The 27,035-nt window shown below is 42.1% G+C and overlaps 1 protein-coding gene and 1 non-coding gene across 3 annotated transcripts in view; both read left to right on the top strand.

The window, feature by feature from the left end:
• Window positions 1-19,308, top strand: part of RAB8B (RAB8B, member RAS oncogene family) — a 29,327-nt gene extending 10,019 nt beyond the window's left edge. Inside the window, exons 2-9 of one of the 2 annotated variants that reach the window (XR_003944881.2) lie at window positions 6,396-6,456; window positions 7,481-7,541; window positions 8,841-8,918; window positions 9,303-9,392; window positions 10,197-10,262; window positions 12,357-12,407; window positions 12,881-15,325; window positions 19,119-19,308. Coding sequence is in view for 1 of the 2 variants with exons in the window: in XM_030228361.2 (XP_030084221.1) it covers window positions 6,396-6,456; window positions 7,481-7,541; window positions 8,841-8,918; window positions 9,303-9,392; window positions 10,197-10,262; window positions 12,357-12,407; window positions 12,881-12,973 (500 nt within the window). In the remaining variant the exon portion in view is untranslated. Of the gene's footprint in view, window positions 1-6,395; window positions 6,457-7,480; window positions 7,542-8,840; window positions 8,919-9,302; window positions 9,393-10,196; window positions 10,263-12,356; window positions 12,408-12,880; window positions 16,975-19,118 lie in introns of those variants that run through there. The other variant, XM_030228361.2, reaches the window with a different exon arrangement.
• A 5,446-nt stretch (window positions 19,309-24,754) lies between these two features.
• On the top strand, window positions 24,755-24,826 carry TRNAG-UCC (transfer RNA glycine (anticodon UCC)). The gene has a single exon. It is a non-coding gene; the product is annotated as a tRNA-Gly (tRNA).
• The last annotated feature ends 2,209 nt before the right edge of the window (window positions 24,827-27,035 follow it).

Below are 27,035 nucleotides of genomic sequence, written 5' to 3' on the forward strand. Positions count from 1 at the left end.
ATATTTCTTTTGCCAGTGTCTAAACTTTCTGTATTAATAACTTCCAAGGTGCAAGACCCTGCTTTGTCTGTGCCTCGTGTGGAACACGGGGTTTGGGTTCTTGGTAGGGGTAACCTGAAGGAGCCTATTCAGCCCACCCAGGGTTACCAGTGTGGTGTCGGTTTTTGTGGGCTGCCCAGAAAGAATGCAATTTGCTTTGTCCCTTTAAGTTGTGAAAGAGTAACTGGAAGTGGTTGCACTTGTGTTTAATTCAAAAATAATTCAGTTTACGACTATTGAGAAAATGTTGACCTTTACCCTGGTGGGGTGTTTCATGTTAGTCTGCTGTATTTTTGAATGGGTGCAATAAAAACCTACTGCCTCTTTAATTTACATACTGATACAAGACATTGCTGAGATCATCTGAAAATTCTTTGCAGATGTTACTAGGGACTAAAGCTAAACGTTCAAGTTCAAAATGGTTAGACTTTGTTCTTTTGTATGAGGCTGTATGACACACTGGTATGTTGCAAGGGTTCTCTACCCTCCCTTTTACTGTGATCTTGACTCCTATTTTGTCACTTTATAATTTTTACTATAATTATTCTAGGAAGATTAATTTAAAAGCAACTTTCTGAAGCTTCATTTATCTACCTTTGTAGATTGAGACAGTACACTGATGTAGCACAAGAAAATGTTCTCTTGAAAACCACATTAAAAAATAATTGTGTATTTAATCCAAACCCTGCAATAGCTCCTGCTGAGAACAACAAAAAAAGGAGAAATCTCTGTGGGGAAAATCTGTGGGAACAAATTGATGTCCCTTAGCTGTTGGATAGATATGCAAAGAAAAAGTTTCTGGAGTACTGATCTGTCCATGGAAGGTGATGAAACTCCTGAGCTCTGTTCTGGTGTGTGATCAGTGCTGGTCCCTGCTGTGTGTCACCTGGTGTGGCACAGGTGTGGGACAGGGCCCCAGTGCTCTGTTCTGCTGTGCCCTCACCCAGCTCTGTGTGATCAGTGCTGGTCCCTGCTGTGTGTCACAGGTGTGGGACAGGGCCCCAGTGCTCTGTTCTGCTGTGCCCTCACCCAGCTCTGTGTGATCAGTGCTGGTCCCTGCTGTGTGTCACAGGTGTGGGACAGGGCCCCAGTGCTCTGTTCTGCTGTGCCCTCACCCAGCTCTGTGTGATCAGTGCTGGTCCCTGCTGTGGGACAGGGCCCCCAGTGGTCCCAGCCCCTTGGATGGGATGGAAGTGCCCTGGCAGCAGATGATGCTGAAGGAGCTGCTGTGTCTCAGGGCTGAGGGGCTGCTGCTGGGGCTCTCCTTTGGAGGGCTGAGCAGGGCTGCAGCACTGCAGCAGAGGAGCACTGCTGCTTCCCAGCTCTTCTCTGCAGCTGCAGCCACTGGCTGCCCACAAATGCACAGTCTGGAGGGAGAAGTATCTTCTGAGTAATTCTCTCCCAGGATTCAACAAAGTGACTGTGAAGCATATTGATTTTCAGTTGTGTGCCTCTTCTCACTTCCTTTTTTTTTTTTTTTTGGAAGGTAAATTACAAATCTACTTGCTTTGTTCAAAGTTGCTTTTGATTCACTTAAGCCAAGTGACTGCAGAAAACATTTTCCTTTCTTTTTGTGTATCTTAAGACCCCTAGATATCCTGCAGTAAAGAATTCCTAAGGAGTTCTCTTTTCCCAGCTCAGCCCATTGAAAAAAATCAAAACCCCACGACCTCATGTATAAACCAAATAGGCTAGAAAGGACCAATGCTGTGAAGCTGGATCAAACCTAGCTTGAGATTTGATGCATAAACTCCAATTTTTCTCATGCTGACTTGCTCAGAAGGGTAATGAGAATTTGTACCTTGACTCCTTCCCCCATCCCTTTTATTGTGGTCTGTGTCCAGTGGTGGTGAGTGCCACTAAGTTCTGTTTATTGTGGAATCCCATTTAAAAAAAAGTTTTATTTCCATTTCATTCTTTCATTCTTACTTCAAAGGAGTAAAGTAAGATTTAGTGAAATAGGAAGACAGCTTCTTTAAGAGGGTGAGGCTTTTATTATATGCAGGTCATGCAAAACAGTTCCCTTTTGTTTTAATAAACTGTGGTGCATCTTTTATGTTCTTTGATAGATGGGACTAAAATAAGATTTTTCTAGCAGACTAATCTGGTATTCATGTTTTCACAGCGTCTTTGCCAATTTTTGTGTTCACTGACTTCTTAAAATGTCTTTGGCTTATATATTAAGTAAAACCAAAAGGTAAACAAATTAAAATGCTAGTACATTGAATACTTTAAGTATGGTTTTGTCAGAGATGGAGCAATATTCTGCTGGAGTAGATATACTGGCTAGTGTATGCTATAAGAAGTTGATGTTTATTTACATCCTGAATGGTGCTGGTTTCCTGTCTGACTTCTTGCTACAGCTGCACACATAAGGTCCTGCTGCTGCAAACTAGTGTTGAGCCATATGAGAAATTAACTTAAAATACTGCTGAATTGGGTAATAAAGGTTAAGAATTCTAATATTTGCCTGCTCGTGGTAGGATTTTTTGTTTCAGTTTCATTTTTTATACTAATTTGTATAAGTTTATTTTGTGTCTGCATTTTACTGCTCGAAGAAAACATTCAGGAACAGGACCCTTCCAGAATCATTTTGCTGAGCAGACTGAAGTCCCCCTAAAGAAACCTTTACCTTCATTATTTTCTGGTACAGTTGGAACAGCTTACTGGCTCCAACCAGAATACTTTGGTTTGGTTTCTTTGCTTTCTTTGTGCTGTAGCATTTTCTGCAGCAGCAATTTTGTTGAAAAGAACAAACAAGACAATCTGTCCAGGCAGTGGTACTCTGTAGGGGAAAGTAGTAGTGGAGTCCTAGCTGGAACAGATACTGTAGCTTGAAAAGCATGAGATACTGGCTCTGATGGCTACAGGGTTAAAATCAGGGTGAGGGGAGAACAAAAGAGTAACAGTGATGCCCTGAGAGTGAGCTACTGTTTTAAAAACTAAAGTAACAAAATGAACTTTTTCAGCCTCCCTGCTCGGTTTGTCCTTCCATTCCTGTAAGAATTGCGTCAGGCTGGTTTGTTGAGGTTTCTACCATGATAGAAAACCATTGGTACTCGAGCTGGAAAAGGAACTGCTCCCTGTGTGCTGCTGGGCACTCCTAGGTTTATACTATTGTAGTGTTGTGAGGTCTTTCTAATATTTCACTATGTCTCTTTAAAATTATTGCATGGCAGCTTAATTACGGGTAAAATCTGCCCAGGTGGGCTGGAATAAGAAGAAACAGCTGGGAAGTGGAGTAGGGGAGGAGAGAGTGGCAGAAGAGCTTTGGGATATCAGATGGACTTCTTGGCTTAAACCAGAAGAGGCCAGATAGGCCAGGTGAGGCCAGTCCCCCTGGCCTGTGGCATTTGGCTGTGTGTCACTGACCAGGCATGACAGCCTACAGCTGCCAGGGATTTCTGTGAGAGCTTTCATGTGCCACTGAGTGTGCCCAGTGTGCTCCTAGACAGTTTTGTTGAAAGCAATGGAAGCAAATACCCTCAGTAAAGTGAGGAGAGAGGATGCACCCCTGGCCTGTAGTTAGCAAAGATCTGGAAAGCATTTTGAAGAACAATAAGCCCTCAGCTGCTTTTACCCCACGATGCAAGGGAAATGCAAGCAATTACAGCCCTAACTAATCTGCAGTTCAGATTGCACATTCTGGGTTCTATCCTTGCAGAATGCAGGTTTGTGATTCCTGCAACAAAAGCTTCTGTATGGCTCTGGTCCAATATTTACTGTCATGCTAGTGTCAGACTTTCATGTGAAAACTCCACTTTAGCAGTGAATTATCCTGTTAGCATCTGCACTCTTAAGCATTAATCTTTATCTGTGTTTTCTAAAAGCTTCTGAAACTTCAGATGGACATCCAGATGTTTCTGGGCTTTTTCTCCCTACTGGAAGAGCAGCATTTCATGTTGCATTTTAAAACTGCAAGCTGTGTGATCCTTTGCAATCAAACTTTAATTCACTGACTCCTCTTTATTTGGCCTAAGTAACTTTTCAAGCTTTTGTACCCCAGTACAGTGTATGACTGTGCAAAAGAAGAATGGATTAACACCAGAAATCTTCTGCCAGGAGTTATGTTGCAATCTCTGGTTGTTGGAGTGTTTTCCATGGTGTAATTTCGATGTAGCTCTAAGCAGGTCGTGGTTTGTGCTCTGCCATGCAAGAGCACTTGGGACGGAAGTGGCAGCACATGTCACCAGGCTTGCTCTGAATGTGTGTAGCTCACCACTTCCTCATACTGAAGTGAAAGAGCAAAAGAAGCATCAGTTTTTAGTTCATTTTAACCTCCAAAAAGTTCCAGTTCCAGAGTTACTTACAGCCTTTCCCTTTATATTCTTTTAGCTTTGAAATGAATCTTAGAGAATTTGGGTGAAGTTCATACTGGAAATATTAAGTTCTGAGAAGATTTTTTTGTGCAGGTCCTGACTTTTAGAAGGAGTGGTTGTATAAATAATTTCAGTGCTGCAAGGGAAATGAGTAACCACGAGAAACCAGTCTGTGCAAGAGCTGGATTGGTGCACATGGGAAGCTTGTGCTGCAGTCAGGAGTCCTTCTCAGAAAGCCAGCCCTGCAGGATCACTCACTGCTGTCTCAGCTCCAGCAGCTCACAGTGCAGGCAGAATTCTCTTTCTGAATCTAGTTTTCCTTATAGCTGTTTCCAAAACTTCAGGCCTAGACACAAATGAACTTTTAGAATTGATTTAATTAGCTGTTGCCGAGATAAAATGCTCTTTCCAGAGAAATCCATATTTGTGCTTTATAACCTTTGAGGCCAAAACAAAATCTATTCAGGGCAAAGGTTATTTGTTTTCAGACCTGAATACAATTGTCTGTGATTTCAGCAGCTGATGGCACTGAGTTAGGAGAAAAATCTTTACAGCAAGGGAGGCAATATCCTGTGCTATGTAAAATGGAAATACTTGCCAAACTTAAGTTACATAGGATGGGGATTTTTTGAAAGTGCATATAATTCTCATGTCATTTTTAGAAGAGTGTGAATTAATGAAAGTATCTTTTTTTCCTACCAGTGAATCATGTGAAATTACAATTGTACTAGTAATCATAGCATTTTAATTAATGCAATTAATTTTGTGTGCTGTTTAAGTGCTGATGTGATATTTTTGCTCATAATCTTTATTCTAACTAATGAGCTGAGCTATGTATCCATGGTACCTTAAGTGGCCCCAACTTGTTATTTTCAGTATATTAAAATAGTAGTATTGCATGTGAGAAGAATGGAATTCAAATGACTAATGAACGTTGATATTTCATATTCAGTTTTCTACTGTGGTGTAGTAAAAACTCCCAGAGCTTCCTGTTTAGTGGATGGATGAATTCTTTAAATCGTAAAGCTGGAAACAGCATTTTTCCAATTAAGATACTTCTGAGAATTGTAAATTAAATTACATTTTAAGAAAGTTTATTTAATTTCTTCTAATTTACCCCCATCTTTTACAACTACAACTAAGTATCAAGTAGCTATTTAAGGTGAAGTGAAGAAAAAGTGGGCCATTTGTTTCCAAAGCAATTAATCTGGGGGATACTGTCACAAGATTGAAAAATCTGGCAGTCATGTAGTAGTGAGGCTTGAGCAGTCTCAGTTTGACCTGTGTTGTAATACAGATTTAGAGATCCAGAAGTTAAAGTAGTTAGGATCAAGGGGCTAGTCTGTTTGGAAATCCATTTCACCCCTCTAAACTTTAAAAAGACATTATTAAGCTCTTCTGAACTAATTTTTTCAATATTTTTTAAAAATCTGTGGCTTAAAATCTGAAATTTATTTTCAGAATCAATCTGAGAACTGATGGGTACCATGTGGAAGTGTAAGGCGAAAAGGAGAGAAGTGTTTTCTTGATGCTTTTTGGAGCTTTCTAGGAAATCTTAATTGGAGTCTTGTAACTCCTGTGTTCTGTTACCATTTACTGTGATGTCTGATTAGATTCCATCAAACATCAGTTTTCAAAAGTAGATGCTGGCTTTGAAAAAGAACTGAGGGCGTCACAGGATGGATTTCTGACTCTGAAGGAATTGACTTAAACTGCAGGAACTGGTCAGGAGAAATACTCAGTGACCTTATTGGTGTGAAATGGAAGGATCTGCAGATCAAGTCTTCCTCTAATGATCTTGACTAACTAGTACTGAGTCTGAGTTTGGCCTGCTTTCATTGTGCAGAATGATCTATCCTTGCCATGTTGGATGCAGCTGAAAACTTTGTGCATTCTCAGCACTTCAAGTGTGTGGAAGAAATGGCAGCTTCAAAATGGTTCTTTTGACTAAGTTTGCTCTTACCAAATTGCCAAAAGGAAGCTGAACACTTCCTTTTCATTAACTGCAAAACTTAGGAGTATCTCTTTCTCTGGCAGGAATCGACTTTAAAATCAGAACAATAGAATTAGATGGAAAGAAAATCAAGCTACAAATATGGTAAGTATTCCAAAGTAATTCAGGTTTTCAGTGAATTCACTTTGAGAAAGAATACTTAAAAGGTTTTGTGCTCAACCAGAAGTTTCATACCTTTCATTAATTGACTTTTCATAAGGTTTGTGCTTTCTCCTGGCTTGCCCTTGGAGTGGTTCTGCTTCAGTAGCCCTGGAAATAGCCTGCTCACATGCAAGCATTACAGCAATTTCCTAGTTTATCAAAAACTGTCCTCTTAAATGTGCCTTTAGCTTTTCCCTGTGGAGGAGAAATATTAACTCAGTAGCTGTAAGCTAAAATATGCAAGCCAATAAAATGTAATCTGCTCTGGTACTTTGATACCTGGTTGTGCTCACCAAGGCACAGGTGAGTGATAATTCCTTGCATGGTGGCTTAGTAGAAACTGAGCCTGAGCCAGACTCCTTGTGACTAAGGAGGTGCAGTGCCACAAGTGGCTGATAAAAATGTTCTGTCTGTAATATAGGTGTAAAAAGCTGGGTTTTGTCAGGCCTTTGGGGTTCAGCTCTCCTGAGGTCTGACTGGAATCACCAAATATATAATATATCCAAACACTTGGGTCTGCTGGGTCACTCACAGACAGGTGCTGCTCTCAGGTCACCCAGGAGAGAACACCAGCACACTGAGCTGTAGTGGCTGGCCTTAGCAGCAAACTGGCTGTGACACTGCACTGGCCCAAAATATTTTATTGCTGTGTGTTTGAACTTGTGTTTAAGACAGGGCTTGGATGCCTCAGAGCTTTTTATTTTTAATTACTGGAGGACAGGCTGTGCAGTGCTGAGTTTTATTGCTAGTTTGAAAACTGGAACGGTTTTGTGCCACGTTTCTGGTGCTGCTCTAACTGCTGATGTAAGGAGGGTACCTTGGGAGTGAGGAAACTGCTGAGGGCTGAAGAAACTTGTGCAAAGAGCCAAAGGTGTGTTTTTCCTAATGAACAAGTATCAGTGCATTGTTACTCTTTAATAAGACATCTCATGAGTGTAAACCCAACCCTTTTCTCACTGACTCGTAGGGACACAGCAGGCCAGGAGAGATTCCGCACAATCACCACAGCTTACTACAGAGGAGCCATGGTGAGTGCTCACCCCTCAACAAACCTAAACACAGCTCCTGGAACTGGTTTGCTGCCCCTAAGGTTGGGTCCTGTAAGTCTTCCACTGGAGGACTGGATAATTGTGGATTGAGATGTGGGGAATGAAGTTTGTGGTTTGGTTGGGGGTTTACTCTTTGTTTTTCCTTTTTTTAATGTGCTGGTACTCAGTCTAGGCCTATTTTTTGTGATGAAACTTCCAGCCCCATTGTCTTTTTTAAAATAATAAAAATTTCTGCAGATTTTAATGAGATATGCTACCATGCTTTAATCAGAGAGGCTTTTAATATTAAAAGTGTGTTTCATGGAATTGCTTTTCCTTCAGCCAGTAGAGAATGCAAAGTCTGGGCTAGAAATGCAATCACCTACAACACCTACTGTTATGTTTTCCTCCACTGAGAGTGACTTGAAGTCAAGTAATTGGCTTAAAGCCTGCACCCTTGTGGTACAACTCTTGTAATGGATCTTAATTCTATGATTTGAGATATTTTATGTTGGGACATATTTAATTTTGACTTGGTGGCTGCTCCCTGTGCTGCTGTTTTAGGTTCTTTCTGCTTTGTATGAACAGATCTGTGACATTCATAGGCTGTGGGTCCAAATAACTCCACTGTTAAAGAGCACAGGGAGAAATAATAATTGTTTTAGAGTCTGCAGTGCTTAAAAAGGCTTTGGCAGTGAGCTGGTCTTCTCCCCAGTCCATGGCCAAGGACTTCTGTTTGTCCTATGAGGAGTGATTGGAAAGGCCTTAGGAAATGGAGGTGAACCCTGCAGTCTGTCCTTAGTGCAGTGGCCCTGTGGTTTCCCATGCTTTGCTCACCATGGCAGTGTCTGTGCAGAGCTGCTGGAAGGAGCTAAAGCTCCTGGGAGAGCCCCGGGGTGACAGTTTCTGCTGGCCCCAGCAGATTGGAACTGGCAGGTTTGATAGCCTGGACTGCTTAAAGCTGCTGCATCTAAATGTGACTTTAACCAGAGAGCTCTGGTGGCTGCTGTAGTAGAATTTCTGAACTTGCCCTGACTGTAGGCTAATAATTAGGCTAATAACACACCACCTTTGTATAGGTGTGTGTTTGACCTCTAACAGTGGCAAAAAATGTTAAAAGTAATAGTTTGGGTAAATTCCAAGCCATGGCATAGTGCCTTGAGAAAAGACTTACTCACCTGTAATACAGTGTTGAATTTTTTTGGGACTGTAATTAAAACTACAGCATACATCAAAAGTCAGCCAATTATAATAGCTCATCTAACTAGATTTTCCTAACTTTATTTAAATTTTATTTAGGGAATTATGCTGGTGTATGACATCACAAATGAAAAGTCTTTTGACAACATAAAAAATTGGATAAGAAACATAGAAGAGGTAAGTGCTTCATTCCATCTTATGATTTCCCTGGGACAAATAAAAATCAAGTAATTACTCACTTCCATTGCAGTAGCCAGCATATGTGGCCATGCACTACTGAGGAGTAAAGTGCCTACTGTTACATTTGCAGAATAGCCAAATGCCTGTGCATGTGTGCAACCTGCCACAGAGCTCATGGCACACATGCCATGGAGGTGTATTTATTCCAGCCTATTCTGATATTTTAATTGCTTGTTTCAAGAGTCAGCCTCTCTCAGTAATGCCTTCACATTAGATAATTTCTCTAAAATAAAATAGTCCATTGTGGAGGAGTTTGACACACAACTTTCTTTTCAACAATGATGCACTTTGTTCCTGAGAGATTACTTTTTCTTCTTCCAGCATGCCTCTTCAGATGTAGAAAGAATGATCTTGGGTAACAAATGTGATATGAATGAAAAAAGACAAGTCTCAAAAGAAAAAGGGGAGAAGGTAAGATTTGGTAATTCACCCTAATTAGAAGCCTACTCCTTGTAGGATTCTAGTTTCTGGGTGTTTGGTATATTTATGTGAGAGAGAGTGGATCTCAAATCTCTTGTTTCAGAAACTTTTCTATGTATAGGATGCCAGGTTTGGGGTTTTTTGTTTTTAAATAGACTTAACTGTCTTCAGGTTTGAATAAACTTAATGGTACTGTTGTCTTGAGGGCAAGATCCTGTCCAGAATGTTGACCTTTGCTATAGCATGTGATATTCTAGATCTCAATATAAAGTTTTCTGTATAGTTTGGCCATGTTGTACTCAACTCATTCAAGGTGGTTACTTGTCCTGGTTATAAGTGCTGTTACTAAAGCTTAAGTAATTAATTAGTTGTTCTACAGAACAAACAAGTGAGGAAGAATGCTACAAGCTCTCATGTACTGCTGAAGTAGTCCAGCTGTTGGTAACACAGCTTATGGGATGATGGCATTGTAGTTTTCTGGTCCACAATCCATATCAAGAAGGAGTCTAGCTTAATGTTCTTTTAGAGCCTAAATAAGTATTTTGGTGAGAAATTAATGTCTTTGTTTTGTTTTGTTTTGTTTTCTTTTGACTTTATGTGACGGTATGATGAGTTCTAATACTTTGTTTAATTGTCTTTAATGTTCTTGCAATAGAAAATAGAAATTAAACTTGCTTGGTTTGGTTTTTATAGTTTGTTGTAGCATGCAGCATCTATTCTGTTATGAACCTGTGTGAAACATTACTTTTACAAAGGAATTTCAAAACCACTGAAAAACTTTAACGTCTCTTCCAGTTAGCAATTGATTATGGAATCAAATTTTTGGAGACAAGTGCAAAATCCAGCATAAATGTGGAAGAGGTAAGGGATGGGTGCTACACTTGGGTGTTTCCTGAATCACTTCTGTGGAGGTATGCTCCATGGTCTGCTGGGCTTTCTCACCTCACCTGGGACCTGAAGTCCCCACTGTACTGCTGGGTCCACTCGTATGATCCAACTGTTTCTGGTTTTCTGGTAGTGTCTGGAATTGTTTTAAAAATGGGTGTTAACAGAGTGGTCCACTCTTACTGTAGCAAACAGTTGCCTTTGATGTCTGTGCCTTGCTATTTAAGTTTCAAGTCCTTTTGCACAAAGAATAGGTTTAATTTTAGAGCAGTGCCTTGTGCAGGAAATGGGGTTCTTTACTTTCAGGGTAGCATGATACTGTGTCATGGAGCCTTCAGGTTCCTGCTAAATACATGCTGTATTAGGTTTATTTTAGATGAGGCTGAAAATTTGTGTATTAACCTGAACACCAGGTCATAAGCTCATGTTAGAGGAGGAAGAAGACTCACAATGTTATTTATAGATTTATAATCTGTTTTCCTGCTAATAAATTTCGTGCGAAACCCACAAGATCTCTGTGAGAGCTTGAGGAAATGGAGTGGGAAGGAAGAGTGGCCCAAGTCCAGTTTATCTCACTATAAATCACTGGTGTCATCTCAGGGAGGGTGGGGGAGGATCTGAGCTGTATAAGAAGTGTCAACAAAAAAAAAAATCAGTCTATCAAAGGCCACTTAAATTAAGAATTATTCATCCAGCAATATAGACTTGTGTTGTCCTTATACCTAATCATTTAAAAGTCTTTCTGTGGGATTTTTTCTTTAAAAGTCCTGCAAACACCTGCTTAATTCAGTTCATGTATCTGACAAGTTAACTAGAAACTGAAGACATTGTTGCTTTAAGATAACAAGAGGGATGTTGTGCCAGCCAGGGGTGTTTTTTTTCTGATTGTGAGGTGATTGTTTTACAGGATAGAGTTAGAATGGACTGATCTGCATCATGCTGCACCTGGACTAGCTTGACCTGATTTTTCGGTGTCCTTGTGATTCTTAGAGCAGACTCTGCAAGTGGGACCATGAGGAGTCAGTACCAGAGGGAGACCTGAGTTCCTCTGGAGGGATGGCTTGGCTCTGTCATGACATGGCAGTTTCATTTTAACCCCTGCACATCATGAAATGCGCAACAGTAGTTTGTGCTTACTACAAAATGTTTGGCTCTCTGAATATTTTTTTAAATTGTCACATGAATGGTGAAGAAAGCATTAAAAAATGCAGCTGGTGTAGGCATTTGGCAATCACTAATGATTTGGTTTACTTTTCACTAAATACTTGACTTGCAGGGAATTGGACAATTGTGATGTTCTTGGGATCAGAAGTGCATTAATTTATTTGTTGTGATTTATTTACATTAAATGAGTGCCTGTCTTTGGCTATATTCCAAACACAATGAGAGGGGAAGTGTTTATACTTCTTAGATTCTGGAACTGTCCTTTGATTACTAGGGTATCAAGACAACCTAAAGTTTTGCTTTTTCCTGCTTCTGGAAAATTGCAGAGCTTTCCTGCTACAGAAGTTTCTTTGCTCCTTCATACATTGAAATCTGGGATGCTGAGATTTGCCAGAGTAATTATTCACAGGTTTTTGTCTTTAATTGAGATACTGGAAGCTTAAATAGCCTTATAGATAGTCCAGAGTAAAGCTTTTGGAGGACAGAAAGCAAGCTACCCTAATGTGAATTCCCAGGCTTGCCCTTCTCAAACCTTTCTGGGTTCCTAATTGTGATGCACAGTTCAGTTTGAGGGGGAAATAAAAACAGGGTTAGTAAATGCAGCCTTGTCTTCAGCTGATTTTTTCTTTCTGCCCCCAGAGGTATGCAATGGGGAGGTCTGTTCATTCGCTTCAAAGATTGGCGAGATGGAGACTAAAAATAAATAATTTTTGTTTCTAAAGCATGTTTACTGAAGCTTTAAATGTACAGATACTGTATGTAGAGTGTCTTGCAACTCAAGGTGCTTCTAGTGGCCTACAGAACACTGTACTGTTAATGTGTCTGGCTAGTCCAAGTTTATCATGTCCTTAATGTGTCTTGTGACTAACTTTTGTTTGTTTTTTCTTTATTTCCCCTCTTCACCAGGCGTTTTTCACACTTGCACGAGACATTATGACAAAGCTGAACAGAAAAATGGTTTGTATTTCCAATTAGCATACAAACTAGATACAGTGAGAGGACAGCTATCATAATACTGAGTAGTAGCCCTACAAAAAAACTCCAGGGGATTACATTAGTTACTAGATAAAATTTGAGCAAACAGTGATTTATCACACCTTATTACACATCAGTGCATAACTATTCATTATTTTGCATGAACATTAGCACTGGGCAGCCTGAAACTGATGTGTTGTTCTAAAATGCAATAGTTTGATCCATGTTTTATGTAGTCTCTTATCCAGCTAATTCTTGAGATCTGGATTGTTATGTAAATGTTTTTTTTTTTTTGCCAAGTGATTAATGGAGTCTGGATAACTGAGGAGCACATGTTGCATCAGATCTCTGCTCTGGTTATTGCTTTGCAAGCAGAGGAAGTGGGAAGGGAGACTAGGATAGCTAGAAATACTATTTTCTGCATTTTATGATGTTGACACTCTTTTCTCTTTCAGAATGACAACAGTTCATCGGGGGCAGGTGGGCCAGTAAAAATTACAGAAAACCGATCTAAGAAGAGCAGCTTCTTTCGATGCACGCTACTTTGATGAACTTCTAATGATAAGACTGCAGCACACTTAGAACCTTTTCTGCTTCTTTGAAAGCACAGGGTCACAAAGCCTCAGAAATAATACCACCAAGCTGCTGCTGAGAGCTCCATTGAACGTAGACTGCGATACACAAATACCAAGTGGATTTTGCTCACTAAGCCTATTGACCTGTCAGGCTCTTCTTTCTCAGATATGGAAGCTATGAAGTGGAGACACAAATGCAAGATTTAACTCGTTTTCCTTTTTTACTTTCTGTTTTATTGCCTGTTGCAAAAGCTGCTATGTTTCTTTTAACTTTGCACATCCATATTGGCCTCTTACTGCCTGTTACAGCACAATCTTACATTTGTATTTGCACAGTTTGACTTGTAAGTAAGATTCTTAACAGATTTGTGCACAGTTTTATTTCTCTTTTTAAACAAATTTATTTTCAAGCAGAAGAGCCAGGGGGAAAATTAAGTCTCGTTTCCATTATTTTCTATGCTGTATACTCGTGGCCATGCAGTATGGATGTTGTTGCTCTAGTAATGAGAATTACTGTAACAATTGGCATTTAACAAATTTGTACAGATTTTGTCTCTTAGATGCACAAATCTGTTTATGCAGAAGCTGTGGCTTCTATTCTGAATGTAGTATGCTTTTCTTTCTTTACCAGACTTAGCAAAGTTGTGTTCTGAATTGCCAGTCACTGTCTGATTCACAGATGCACCTTTCAGTTATTTGAATAAACACAGTGTCTTTCCTCACCTAACTTCCCTTTGTTAGCTCAGACTGTCTGCTCCTTTTTTTGTTTCTGATGAGGAAGCACACTCTGGATTTGAAATCATCACCACAAATTGGCCTCATCACTATCACTTAAGTGGCTTGTGGAAGCTGAATGCATGAGTTTTGAGTAACCTCTTTGTGGATTCACTTGTTCAGAAATGACTGCTTCTAAAGGTGACTTCCATTTCTACTCTTAATTCTAAGGATAGTTTGTTAATGTCTGTAAGCATTGGCACTAAGGAAGCCTCGCATTAGGGCTGTAATGTACTCCTAGTTTGCAGTTAATGCTGAATGTGTGTCTTTGGTCTGCTCGAGCAGTTGTTTTTTCATCAAAAACTGGTACAGTGACCTAGACTGTTAGAAGCAGAGGTGAAACATAGTTGCCTTTTTTTACTCAACTGAGCATTGTATAACCTAGTCTTTGTTCTACTACTTTTTTATTGTCTTCTGAAAAATTTCCTCAACGAGCAATTAAAACAGGTGCTTTAGTTCTGTTGGTGTGCCAAACGTGGACCATTGCAAGCTTTAACTCCAAGTTTGTGTCCAGCATGTTTGCTGTTAGGGGATGGGCGTGTTCTGTCATTGTCAAAGGAAATGTCTGACATGCTTTTGCTTCACGTCGTTGTCTGGAGTTGTAAACAGTGAGTTAGTTGTTACCACAGAGAACCATTTCGTTGTGTCAGGTACTGAATTTGTCATCTCTGGGGCTGTTTGAAATAGCTTGAAAGTGAACAGGCCAATAGCATTAGATGTAAAGCTTTTGATTTTAAAGGGTTTTTCCTTAGTAGCTGGTTCCATAAAGTTTTAGGTGGTTATCAGCCTGTCCCCACACGTAGTTTAATAGAAGTAGTTCTTGTAACTAGATGGTGGATCTCATAAACTGCTGTTGCTGCACTAGAACAGAGAAACCTTAATGGCAACAAGGTTTAGTGAAAAAACAAAGCAACCCTAACTGCTCTGTTGTCTACCCTTGATGTTTTTCTTGGACAGGCTAAAGCAGTTATGTTTTCTGTATGGTTAAAAAAAGTGCTTCTATACAGAAAGTGTTGTGACACCAATTATGAATGTTGTTTATTTTCAGTAATTTACCTCTGACTTACTTGGTGTCGTAATACTTTGATTTTTATCTCAGGGGTTGTCTGCAAACCAAAACTGACATGTTCTGTGTTTGGCACTGTTTACAGAATGCTTTGTATTGTTTTTCCTGTCTTCACTGTGTGGTTAAATGTTCATTCAATATTAGTCTCCATGAACTTCCCTTTGAAAGAGCCTGTAAGTAGTAGAGTCTATGAAGTGCTTCTTGAAGCAGCAGCGAATTGGGGTATCTGCTCTGTATGGGGGAGGGTGGGAGGGAGAAAAGAACTTGCTATTTTCTTACATTTAGCTGTGCTAAACTGTACATAAATGTGAGGTAAGACCATAGGAAATTCACTTTATGCATGAGAAAGTACTGCAGTAAATATTTCCCTTTGCTTATTGTTCGTGTACAGTTCATCTTTTTCTATTTGTAGAAGAATTTAATGCAATTTTGTTGTCATCTGCTGAAACTGAAGAATTCTAATTTCATGTGATCTTATGGATAAGGTAAAATGCAGATTTCTTTCTTTATGTCTTTGCCCCCACCCCACTTCTCCGGCAGTATTAAATGGCTGAGTGGCTGCACTTTATCAGTGTGCTAACTTTTGGTCAGTAGAGACCTTTCTGTGTACAGTCTGCCCTGTCAGACGTGGGAAAATGTGCTGTATCTTAGCATGCAAATCAGCTGTATGTTTTACTGGGATTTTTAGCTCTGGTTTCCTCTAGCCAAGCGGGTGATGATAATGGTATGTTCTGCCTAGGCATCAGATGCTGGGTATTACAGGCTTTTCTAATATCACTATGATTGTTTTGTGCAGTCTCTGCTGTTTCTTTGCTCATGACTATATAATCTTAAGTTTTGAAGGACTCTTAACTATACCTCAATCAACTAGTTAGTACTCTAATGCCCATTAGAATGAAAGTCATATACTTATTATTCACTTAGCAGCAAATATATTTCTGTTTTCTTCCAGAAATTGCCATTAACCTTTCAGGAAAGCAGACATTTTTTGGTGGATTTCAATAAAACAAAAATGCTGCTTATGCTTTGGAATTTTAGGAGAACTTCCCCTCAGCCCCATGCCTGTGCACTATATCTTGACCTATGTTTTTCTAAATGGTTTTTAAAAAAAGCCAAATGAAAAACAAACTGGTCTCAGTGCTTTGCAATTTTAGCTTTCAGTCTGTGCTCAGCAAAACATGCACAAGAATATTTTGTTGAGTGTATATAGAATGTGTTATTGACTTATCTGGGAGTTCTAATATTGCTAAAGCTTAAACCACTCATGAAGCTTAATGCAGCTCACTATTCTCTTTGGGGGACAGTCTCAAAAATGCTGATTGACTTTTCAGACCTGTAGCTCTTTTTACAGAAAATATTTCCCATTGTGACTTTCTCATACTAGTCTGCTGAAGTTAAGAGAATTACGTGGATCATTTTCACAAGTGAATAAAGAAGTATTGAATGTACATATCACATTAAAATATTGTGAAAGCATAATGATTTGAAAGTCCATCAAGAATATGTAAAATGCATAAATGTGTTATTTGTGAAAATGCACCTGTTGTTGGGTTACCTGTTAATGTAACAGAATTTTTGCAATGTTTAACTTGCTAAGGATTGATCTGTAGGTAATAATAGGTCTTTTTTCTCCTCTGTTCATTGAACTGCTTATACCATTCTCACTCTTATAAATAAAACTTGTATTTCTTTCTTCCAAAAAAGCAGGATTTACATTGATTTTTCTTGTTTCTGGTCAATATAACTATTTCAGTGCATTCCTATGGCCTTACAAACATTTTTGCAAATAAAACTTCAATTACCATTATTTTAATGCTATATAGCTACTAAATTCAGAATAAAAAGTATAGTCCTTGAGAAAATGCTTAATTTTGAAATAGAAGTGTTCTGCTGTGTGTGTTTAAGCACATTTTACCTCTGGTATAAAGGTGTAATGTGAAAAGCTCCTGCAGATAAAAGTGAACTTGTCATGTGGTTAACTTGTAAACCTAATCATTAAATGTGTATTGATGTATATAGATAAAAAAAACCAAACCCAGCTCCTAAGAAAACCTTCATAGTCCAATAGTTTTATTATTTCATGTGAACTTTTTTACAATGTGTGTCTCAAATAAAAGTTACATAATGAAAAGCATTTTGGAGTATTTTGTATGAAATATTCCACGTAGTTTTTATACAGTTGGCATTTCCAGTCTACTTTTGATACAGTTGTTATGGAAAGGTGTCCTGCTGGGTTGTATCTGTAAAGCTTAGTTTAACTAGTGATGAACCATAAGGGTTTTTGCCTGTCTTTGCTTCTTCCTAAACTTCACTGTTCTTTTGAGTTGTCCAGAAAAATCCTTTATTTCTGTAGTGATTGCTTAAATCTAAGTATATTAGTTTGATGACCTTAATTTTCCTAGGAAACCATTTTTCCAGACATTTAGTGTCATGAAATGCCCTTTTAAAGTAACTTCTGAGCAATGCCTGTAAAGGTAACAGGAGACACCATTTCCAATTTGATTAAGAATAATCTACTACCTTAAGCTGTTAACATTCTTTTTTTTGTTATTGTTTTAAATCAGCTTTATTTGAAAGGTATGACTCTGAAATAACCTCGAGCACAAATACTGCATCAATATAGCAAATATTGTTTGTCCAGTGTCCTTAAACTGAGGAACAAATCCCAGATTGAGGGATTTGGCAAATACTTGTTAGCTGTTATATTAGCAATAGTTTCTGCCTTCCAAAGGATTGTGATTTGGCAGTAACTCCCAACTGGTACAAAAATTAACAAACTTAAGGAAAGAAGGGTTTTATCTACCCAAGCAAATTAACAGTTGAGACATCCTAAGAAGTAAGTGGGCGACTCAGGGATAACAGATAGCTTCTAAAATGTGTTTTCTGTGTGTCTTAAAGACACATTCTCTTACATATTCCCTAGATCTGAATTGGGTTTAGATGCTCAGCAGTCCTTAAGTCCTCACAGTGGTTAGTGACATTTTAAGTACATTTGCAATCTGCATTTGTTAAAAGGAAATAGCAGACATACCTACACTACATGAAATTGGTGATTTATTACAGCTTCTGTCTGGATCTATTTTTGGTTGCAGATTAGCAGTTATGATACAAATACTGCCCACTTGTAGATCAGAGGCAAGTTGTTGGTAGAAATGTAGAATGGATCCTCTTTTTATAATGTGGTAAATAAATTTTTTCATAAATTATTATTTTTCCAACTTGGTTGTCCAGCGGCTCTTAAGAATTCTTGAACGATACCAAAGTCATCAATACAAAAAGATTTCTTAATAATTTTTCTTTAGAAAGATTCTAATCTTCAAGAGATGAGATACATAAATGAAGCTTTTATCTCACCATCTGGAGATTTAAAGAAAGGGCATGGCATGGAATGCAAAACATACTGAAAAGTTGTGCTCTTGTATGTGTTGTAGTTGCTTCAAAAATTTTTTACTGTCTTCAGCAGAACACATCAGCCAGAAGCTGCTGGTGTGAAGAAGCTGCACGAGTTCTGAGCACATAGCTGGTATTTATTGTTAGTTCCATTTGGGAAATAAAGCTGTAGGTTATGAGCAGGATATGAGCATTTTCCCCATCTGAGGAATTAACAGGTTTAATGAATTATGGAAAGTGTGTGTAACTTAAACTGCACTACTGAATACACTCTACTGCCTCCAGAGTAACCCGGAACTCTGAACATCCACTAAGTCTTGAGAATTTCACCCTAGTTAATCTTAAATACCTTCCTCGAGTGGGTGGCTTAGGTGCTCTTGGGACCTTTCCTGCCTCTGCCACCCGTCCAGAGGCGTGTCCATGACACACAGCCCTCGCTGTGTCCCAAGGCCTCCTGTTGCACTGGGCTCTCAGAGCCCTGGACTGGCTTCCTAACAGGTTTTGGTTTCTCTGGGAAATGCTGCTATTGTGCTCACTGACCTTTTTGCCGTGGTTTAACACCTTTGTAGAACAGCACGAAGGGATGATGCTCCTGAGACACTTCCTCTGGGACAGGAGCTGGCAGGGCCCAGGGCTGACGCCCTTCTCCTCTGCATCCTCTCTTTCAGTGCTGCCTCACCCACAGGCTTGTTTCTGTATGCAGTGGAAAAGTGCAGCCTCCACTTACCCAACTCACCACAAGTAAAGTGCAAATTATAGAACTTTTTATTTTTAAGAAAAGGTGAATGTTTAATTTATTTTTATGTTGTTTGCAAATTTCTACTGCTACTTTTACTTACTTTTTCTTTTCTTTTTTTTCCCCTTTTTTTCTCTTTTTTTCCCCTCCAGGCATCATAGGAACTAACTAGCTCTGGTCTGTATTGTAGATGAAGGACAGAATTTCTTCAACAAGGCTGAACAACTTCCCTACCTGTCTTAATGCTGCTGAATGCTTCTTCTGAGCTTCCTCACCCAAACTGCAGTGAATTTGTAACCGTCACACTGTGCTCTGAACCAATAAAACACAGGCAAAAGGCAACCACACGTGTCTTATATACTGTTTATATGTAATTTTCCTGAATAGCACTGGTAGATGTACATGAAATTAGGAAATGGCTGAGCAGCTCCTTGTGCCAGCTGTGAGGAGGGACCAGCCTTTTAAACCAGGTCTTGATTAATTAATTGAGTTCTGCTCTTTAGGCGGACAGGGCCGCGTCACGGCCTTCGTCCGCTTGAAGGGAGGGCAGGGACAAGCCCAGTGCTGTACAAGACAAGGCCGGAGCTCTTCACCTTCTTTGTCTCCCGCGTAGGAGCAGCGAGACCCCGGCCCGCCTCGCTGAGGGGACCGGCGGCGAGACCTCGCTGCTCATCCCGGTGAGGGGATCGGCGGTGAGGGGACCGGCGGTGAGGCCGCCGTGCCCATCCCGTGAGGGGACCGGCGGTGAAGCCCCCGTGCCCAATCCCGTGAGGGGACCGGCGGTGAGGCCGCCGTGCCCATCCCGTGAGGGGACCGGCGGTGAAGCCCCCCTGCCCAATCCCGTGAGGGGACCGGCGGTGAGGCCGCCGTGCCCAATCCCGTGAGGGGACCGGCGGTGAAGCCCCCGTGCCCATCCCGTGAGGGAACGGGCGGTGAGGCCCCGTGCTCAATGCGGTGAGGGCACCGGCGGTGAGGCCCCGTGCCCAATTCCGTGAGGGGATCGGTGGTGAGGCCCCGTGCCCAATTCCGTGAGGGAACGGGCGGTGAGGCCGCCTTGCCCAAGTGAGGGAACGGGCGGTGAGACCGCCCTGCCCATCCCGTGAGGGAGCCAGCGCAGCCCTCGGGCCGCCCACGCTCCCCTGGAAGCGTGGGGCGGGGATGGCTGCAGTCGGTGCCGGCGGCAGCCGCGGCCCTGGGGCCGGCAGGGCGGGAGGGCGGTGGCCCCGGTCGGGACAGAGGGCGCGGGGGCCGCACGGACTCTCCGCGGAGGGGAGGCCCGGGATGGGGATGGCTCCGAGATGGCGAAGGCACCTCCTGCCCGTCCCGGCCTCTCCTTCTTAGGAATCGTCATTTAAACATTTAACTCTATTAGTTAACCCTTGAACTTTCTCTCATAGGGAGGGCCGCCTTTTGGAAAGAAAGAGAATTTAAAACTAAGTTTATATTTAATTTCTCTCTAAGGCTATAATTTCAGCGTGCCCCACTTCTTAGGGTAAGAAACCTAAGAATTTAGAGTGGTGTGGTTTGCTGGAGACCTAATCTTTGTTATTTATTAAATACACATGGAAAGCAAAGAACAAAAGAGGAAACTGGTGAAAATTGTCTGCGCCACCTCTTTCTCTCTTTCAGTTTTTGTGTAGCAATTCCTAAAAAAAAGCCTCCCTCGGTAGTCCTCCAGAGTGCACATGACTTCGGCTTGAGAGAAAGGTTACTAAGGTTTTGTTCAACATACTCCTTCAACAAAGTCATAGAGGAATAATAATATAAAACTAAGAAATATTTTGCTTTTGTCTATATTTTTCTAGCAGATGAATTCCAGGGATATTTTATAAGACCTAGGCAATCTGTGCAGAAGCAGTTAAAGTTTAGTTCTGTAAAAGTAGCTTAGAAATGTTCTGGGCTGACAGCCTTTAGGCAATCTGCTGGAAAAGTGAACCAGTGAAGATAAACGCACAGGATCATGGTGCCTGTGCAAATATGAGGTGTGATTATCAATTGAAGAGAAGGGGCTGCTATTTGAATTTATCAGTGAAAAATGAGATGCAGCCAAAGTGGCTCAATTTTTATTCTTAAGTTTTGACAGCTGTGTGTGTTGCTAACTGATAGAAGCCTCTTTAAGCTGTTGTTGATATTGCTTAAAAACCATTTGTTGTTCCTGGAAAGATACTTGGGTCAATAGTATGTAACTATTAAATTTATATTGTATGTGCCTCCAAAATGTTTTTACATACTAAAGACCATAGGTACCTAGTTTGGTAGAAAAATAATCCTTGAGTTAACACTTGACTTTCAATTCCTTGTTCCATAGTAGGTGGTCTAGCATTCATGTTTATTTTTACATTTACTTTTGCCATTGTTTCCAAACTTGACTGCATGGTGTTGAGAGGAAGTAAAAGAAGTGACAGCTTTTCTAACTTACTCATGTGTGAGTCACTAGATGGTGCCATTTCACTTCTCTTGAATCAGAAACTATCTTGCATAATATTTTTAGTAACAGTTGTTGGTTGTGTTTTAAAAGAAAACAATTGGTCTTCTGAGTTCTTTTTTTTTTTAAACTCTTGGGGTTTTTTTCGGAGACTATGCAGCTAATGTGAATCAATGATGTGAAGAGGTCATGGGGCATTCCCCATGGGGTCTTTCATAATTTTTAGGGGATGTAGCCTCTTTTTAGTCCTAATTTCCTGGCCACATTTTCCCTACCTCTTTCCCCACTGGCTGAGGTACTTGAGAGGTACAGACTCCCCAAAAAGCCTAATACCTAAACCCCCATTCTAAGGTATACCCTGCCTCCACCTCATTTTCCTTCTTCCTTGTATCTCTGTCCTTTTTCTCTAAATCGGTTTCGAGCTGGGCTTGGTGCATTTCTTTCTTTTGTGAGTCGACATCACCATCGTGTGGTTGTTTTCATGAGCGCTGACAGTGCCCAGGAAAAAGCCAAGCACTTTTCTGGCCCTGCCCCATTTGTGTGGGAGCAGTTCGTGGAAGAGCTCTGCCGTGGATCCTGGCCCTTGGTGATGGACAGAACGTGACCCTGCGGGTACCAACAAAAGAAGAGGAGTAATTTCGTTGTTAGCTGTGCACAGCTTATAGGTTACAAAAGAAAAGGCAATTCCAGCACAGCATCTTTCTTTTGGAATGTGCTCTTGTGTGATCAGCTGCTGAACATGTAACTTACACCCACTGAGCTGCATCCAGCCCTGTGGAGATGTGTGCTTTCCCTCAAGCTCTATGTACCATCTTACCCTCTCACTCTTGCACATCACAAACCCCTTCTAAAAGGGAAGGGGTTTGTTTCCCAAAGGAAACAACTGACAGCAAAGAGCCAGTGCTAGTCTTCATCTTCCCTTTACAGTCTCTAAGTTAAACAAAACACACTAGTGATTTGCACTTGCTATCTCAACTATACATATATATATAGCATCATCACATTCTCTCAAGGTGGCAGGGTCCATCGCTAAAGTGAAGCATTTCCAGCTGCAGTTCAGACTGAGAAATGTGCCAGGAGACAAAGCATTTGCTGACCTTCTCTCTTCCCTTGAAACCTGATTTCCACAATGCAATCACTGTCAAACACCTTCATTGTTGCCTAATTGAAGCATCTGTATCTGTCAGAGATGGAAGTGTCAGAACAAAAGGCTTTACTAAATTATCCTCTTTTCCAAGCAGCCTCTAAAGTGCACACGACGTGCTGGGACTATGCACCTTCCTTCTCACATGTACAAATCAGACATTTCTGAGTCAGTTCTAGACAGAAATGTGAGGGGCAAACTGCCCAGCACTGGGTTTTGGGCTTTGAGGCTGCCAAAGAGCTTTGCAGAGAGCTCAGGGTGTGGCATGGCCCTGGCTGTCTCCCAGAGAGGACTGGCTTCACAGTGGGGCTCAGTGGCACTGGGCACAGGGAGATGCAGCATGTGGGTAATGAATCCCTGCTGGCCTCCTTCCCCAGGGAGTCACCCCAGGAGCAGCCATGATGTCAGTGTCACCTGCACACCCAAGGACTTGGAGCAGGTGTTCCCCACTACAGCTGTGGCAGGACAGGGTCAGGCATGGGCACAGAAGGGGCCATGGTCTGTCTGCACACTGTCCCTGCTGCTTCTCCTCCAGCTGCTGAAGGGGCAGGAAATCCCAACCATACCCTCCTGCAGCCAAGGGGCCACTGGGCCACTGGGGGGCTTGTGGAAGGGAGGGGCCATTGTGACACAGAACCTACAGTGTGTTGTGACCCCCATGGGACCCAGGAGACTCTTGTGATGCTGTAGAACTTCACAGAACTCAGGCACTGTGACACCACAGAAACACAGGGAGCCCTGGAGACTGTGGAAAAGCTGAGGAACCTGACAGGAGCCTGGGAAGCACTGGGATGCTATGGAACCTGGTGGAACCCAGGGCCCTAGTGACACTGTGGGGCCTTTTGGGACCAGGGAGACCCTGGTGGGAGTCCACATGATCATTAATCCTAACAGGAACCTGCTCCATGTGAGCTCTTCTCTCCAGATTTCCTCAGGTCCTGCTCTGGTACTGGCCTGCCAAAGGCTCATGGCTTCCTTTGGGAATGGCTCTGCTCCAGGATGGCATCCTCTGCCCTCTGCCCCTGCTACCTGGCATGGCCCACAGGTGACTGTGGAGCAGCAGGCACAGCTTCCCCCACCAGGCCCTGTGTATCATGGGCACACAGGTCTTCCTCAATTCCCTGCAGGCTGCTCAGTCCCCAGCTTCCCAGCGTGTGCTTGACTCAAAAACCTGGAACCATGCCTTCTCCTAATCTGTTTGCTGCTGTGACCATTTTTAGGGGGATCCAGGATCAGAACCAAGCAGGAATTGCCAAGGGACACTGTACTGGCTAGTAGGGGCTGGGTAATGGGACTGAAGGTGACATGGAATGCCTCAGGGTGGTCGCTGTGGGAAGAGGTAGGGGCTCCATGCCAGACTTCTGAGCTATCAGCAGTTTGTGGCCTCCATGAAAACATAATGCAAAGAGGGCAGACAATGCCAGACAGAGAGAGGAGGAAAGAAAGAAGGGTCAGGAAGAGCAGAGACAATACAGAACACCATGCTGCTTTGGTTACAAGAATGTTGAGTGAAGCAGACAAGCTGATCCTGGATAAGAGCAAGGAAAGGTTGTGTTTAATTTTTGTTTGGGTTTTTCTTGTTACTCACCATGTGAACCTTTTTAAATTGGACAAACATTAATTTCCCCAAGTTCAGTCTGCTTTGCCAGCAATAGTATCTGCAAAGCCATGTCCCAGGGTTTATTTTGTCCTGGAAGAATTCCAAAGTTATTTTCTATGCTTCTCATTCACAGAAGGTGGAGCTGGAGTGAGCAGTTGACTGTGTTTACCCCACCACAGGTATGGACCCACAAATGCACCTACACTGGCACAATGGTGTGGGGAGTGATGCTGTCACCAGTGTCCCCTAAAGCACCACCAGTACCCATATAAACAAGGGAGACTGGCTGATCCTTTTCTTCTTCTCTGGCTGCTCAGGAATGGAGATTGGTGCTGGACACCCAGATCCATCTCTCCCAGACACACACCATAGGTCTGCAATGTGTGTCTGCAGCTCAATCCTGATCTGTCCAGGGTCCTGCTCCAAGCCTGGGCACTCCCGGTGCTGATCTTCTCTAGTCGGTGTCTGGCCCAGCTTGAGTTTTCCAGCCAATATCTTACCTGCAGAAACGCCCATCTCGGTGGCAGCCTGTAGCAGTGCCCATAACAGTGGAAACAATATACACCTGGAACTGGTAGAATGTGACCTGAGGAAACAGGCGCCGAACTATTTTACAGGTGCGTTGGTGGTATAGTGGTGAGCATAGCTGCCTTCCAAGCAGTTGACCCGGGTTCGATTCCCGGCCAACGCAGAGGCTTTTTGTTGTCTCACCTGCTCCCGAATGGAAGCACAGAGGCCACGAGCTTTGCTGTGCCTCTGTAAACCCTGCACGACAAACCGGTTTCTAATCTGGTCCTCTCTTCCCTGCCATGGCACAACCAGTACTGGTGGACAGGTTACTTCTCACCCCCAGTACTCTCTCCAGGGATGCAGATGAGGATGACGGAAAAGGTTAATGCAGCATCAGCTCTTGGGGCCTTGGAGGACATTTTGCTTTCACCAGTTTACTTTTCCTGCTGAGGTGGCTCTGTTGGTAGAGGTTGAGAGGGATATTCAGGGTTGCTGCTTTCTTGAATACAAACTGGGGTACATGTGGGAATTTCCTTTGGAATGACCTGGTTAACAAACATGACTTCATGTCTCAGGCACCCTATGTCACCAACCCAGATGTAGGGCTGCTGTTCTTATTGAGGCTGCCTGCAACTTAGATACTCCCTCACTTTCCTAGGACTAAGGTGAGGCTGACCAGCCTGTAGCTCTCTGGGGCTCTTACCCTTTTCAAAGACAGGAGTCTTTTGCCTTGTTTTAGTCCTCAGGCATCTCTCCCAGCCACCATGATCGTTCAAAATATTGAAAATGGCCTGACAATGACATCAGCATGTACTGTCAGCACTCATGGGTTCATGGACAGGGGGATTGGAATGAGATAACCTTTAATGCCCCTTCCAACCCAACCAGTCCATGCTTCTTTGATTCTACAAAGCTATGTTTGTCTGTTATTCCCTGACCTGATATTTTTTCACTAAGGATGCGCCATCATTACCCCAGAGTCCCTCTGGTCTCTCAGGCCTGGGATTCCTGAGGCTTGGTTTGCTAGTGAAAACCAAGGCAAAGGAATCATTCAGGATATCAACCTCTTCCATGTCCTGCCTCATCAAGTTCTCCAGCTCACTCACCAATGGGCTGTGTGTGCCTTTTGTCACGTGGGTACTTACAGAAACCCTTCTTGCTCTCTTTGACATCCCTGACCAGACTCAATTCCATTTCAGCTTTGGCTATCATAACTGCATTTCTGCATGCTCAGGCAGAGCATGAAGATTTGAATAACAATAATTCGTAATTAGCCATGCACTTTTGTCCTGTAAACCGCCAGCCAGATGCTTTAGGGAATATATCTGTATGGCCAATCCAAACACTTCCACCCACACCCAGGCATGCACATACACGCCCCCCACACTGCAGGAATCCTCTGAAGAGAAAGATGAGGCCAGGAGCCCTGGAGGCTCAGGGGAGGATGATGGAGCAATGGTTCACAGATATTGCAAAAAAAAAACCCCAAAATCATCTCGAAAAGGAGCTTCAGGTGTTCATTGTTTTATTTTGACAAAACAGCAAAAACTAGAACAACAAGTTGTACTTATAGAAGTGCAGAACTAGAGCAAGGGTAAGCACATGGGTGACATCCTCAGCTTCTCCTCAGAATGAATCACATCACAGTGCTGGCAGCCCATCCTCTTTTTGTGCCTGAGTCCTGCTGCCACAGGGCTGCTGTGAACACAGTGGTGCTGTCCACGGCAGACACAAGGTGTGTGATGGGCTGAGTAGCCCCAGTCCCAGGCTTTATAGTCTCATCTAGGTTTTTTTCCAAAATATTTATATCTCCCACTGACAGCAGTTTGGGAAACCGTGCTCCTGAATTTGTGAGAAACTTCTGCAAAAATCCACCCACCTGACTTCTTATATGTTCCCCACAAGACGTTTGCCTTGTTTCCTAAAATCTGATGGATGGGTGGTTGTATACCACAGGTGAATGGTGGCTCCTACCAGGTGAGCCAAAAAGCAGAAGATAACAGATGGGCTTTGTCTCTGTTCTGATTTCAGCAGCACAGGGCAGACTTGTAGCAGGACTTCCCTGATGTGGTAATAATTAGCATTGACTCCATGATTCCAGAAGGCTGATCAATCACTTTATTATACTATACTTATTAAGAAACTCATCCCCCCTATAGACAATCTGATAGAGTTTGACCTACTTGGCCCTTTAAGTAAAACACCATCACCAGTGGCCAATCAAGAAACCACCCTTTGGTAAACAAACCTCCATAACACATTCCACATGTTCACAACAACAGGTGCAGCAAGTGAAGATAAGAATGTTTCTCATTCTTTTCTCTGATCTTCTCACAGCCTTCCCCAGGACAATGCCTGGGAAAGTTGTGCCTGTTGCTCTCTGTGACCAG

Source organism: Serinus canaria, chromosome 10, assembly GCF_022539315.1.
Source record: "Serinus canaria isolate serCan28SL12 chromosome 10, serCan2020, whole genome shotgun sequence".
Taxonomy (NCBI): Eukaryota; Metazoa; Chordata; class Aves; order Passeriformes; family Fringillidae; genus Serinus; species Serinus canaria.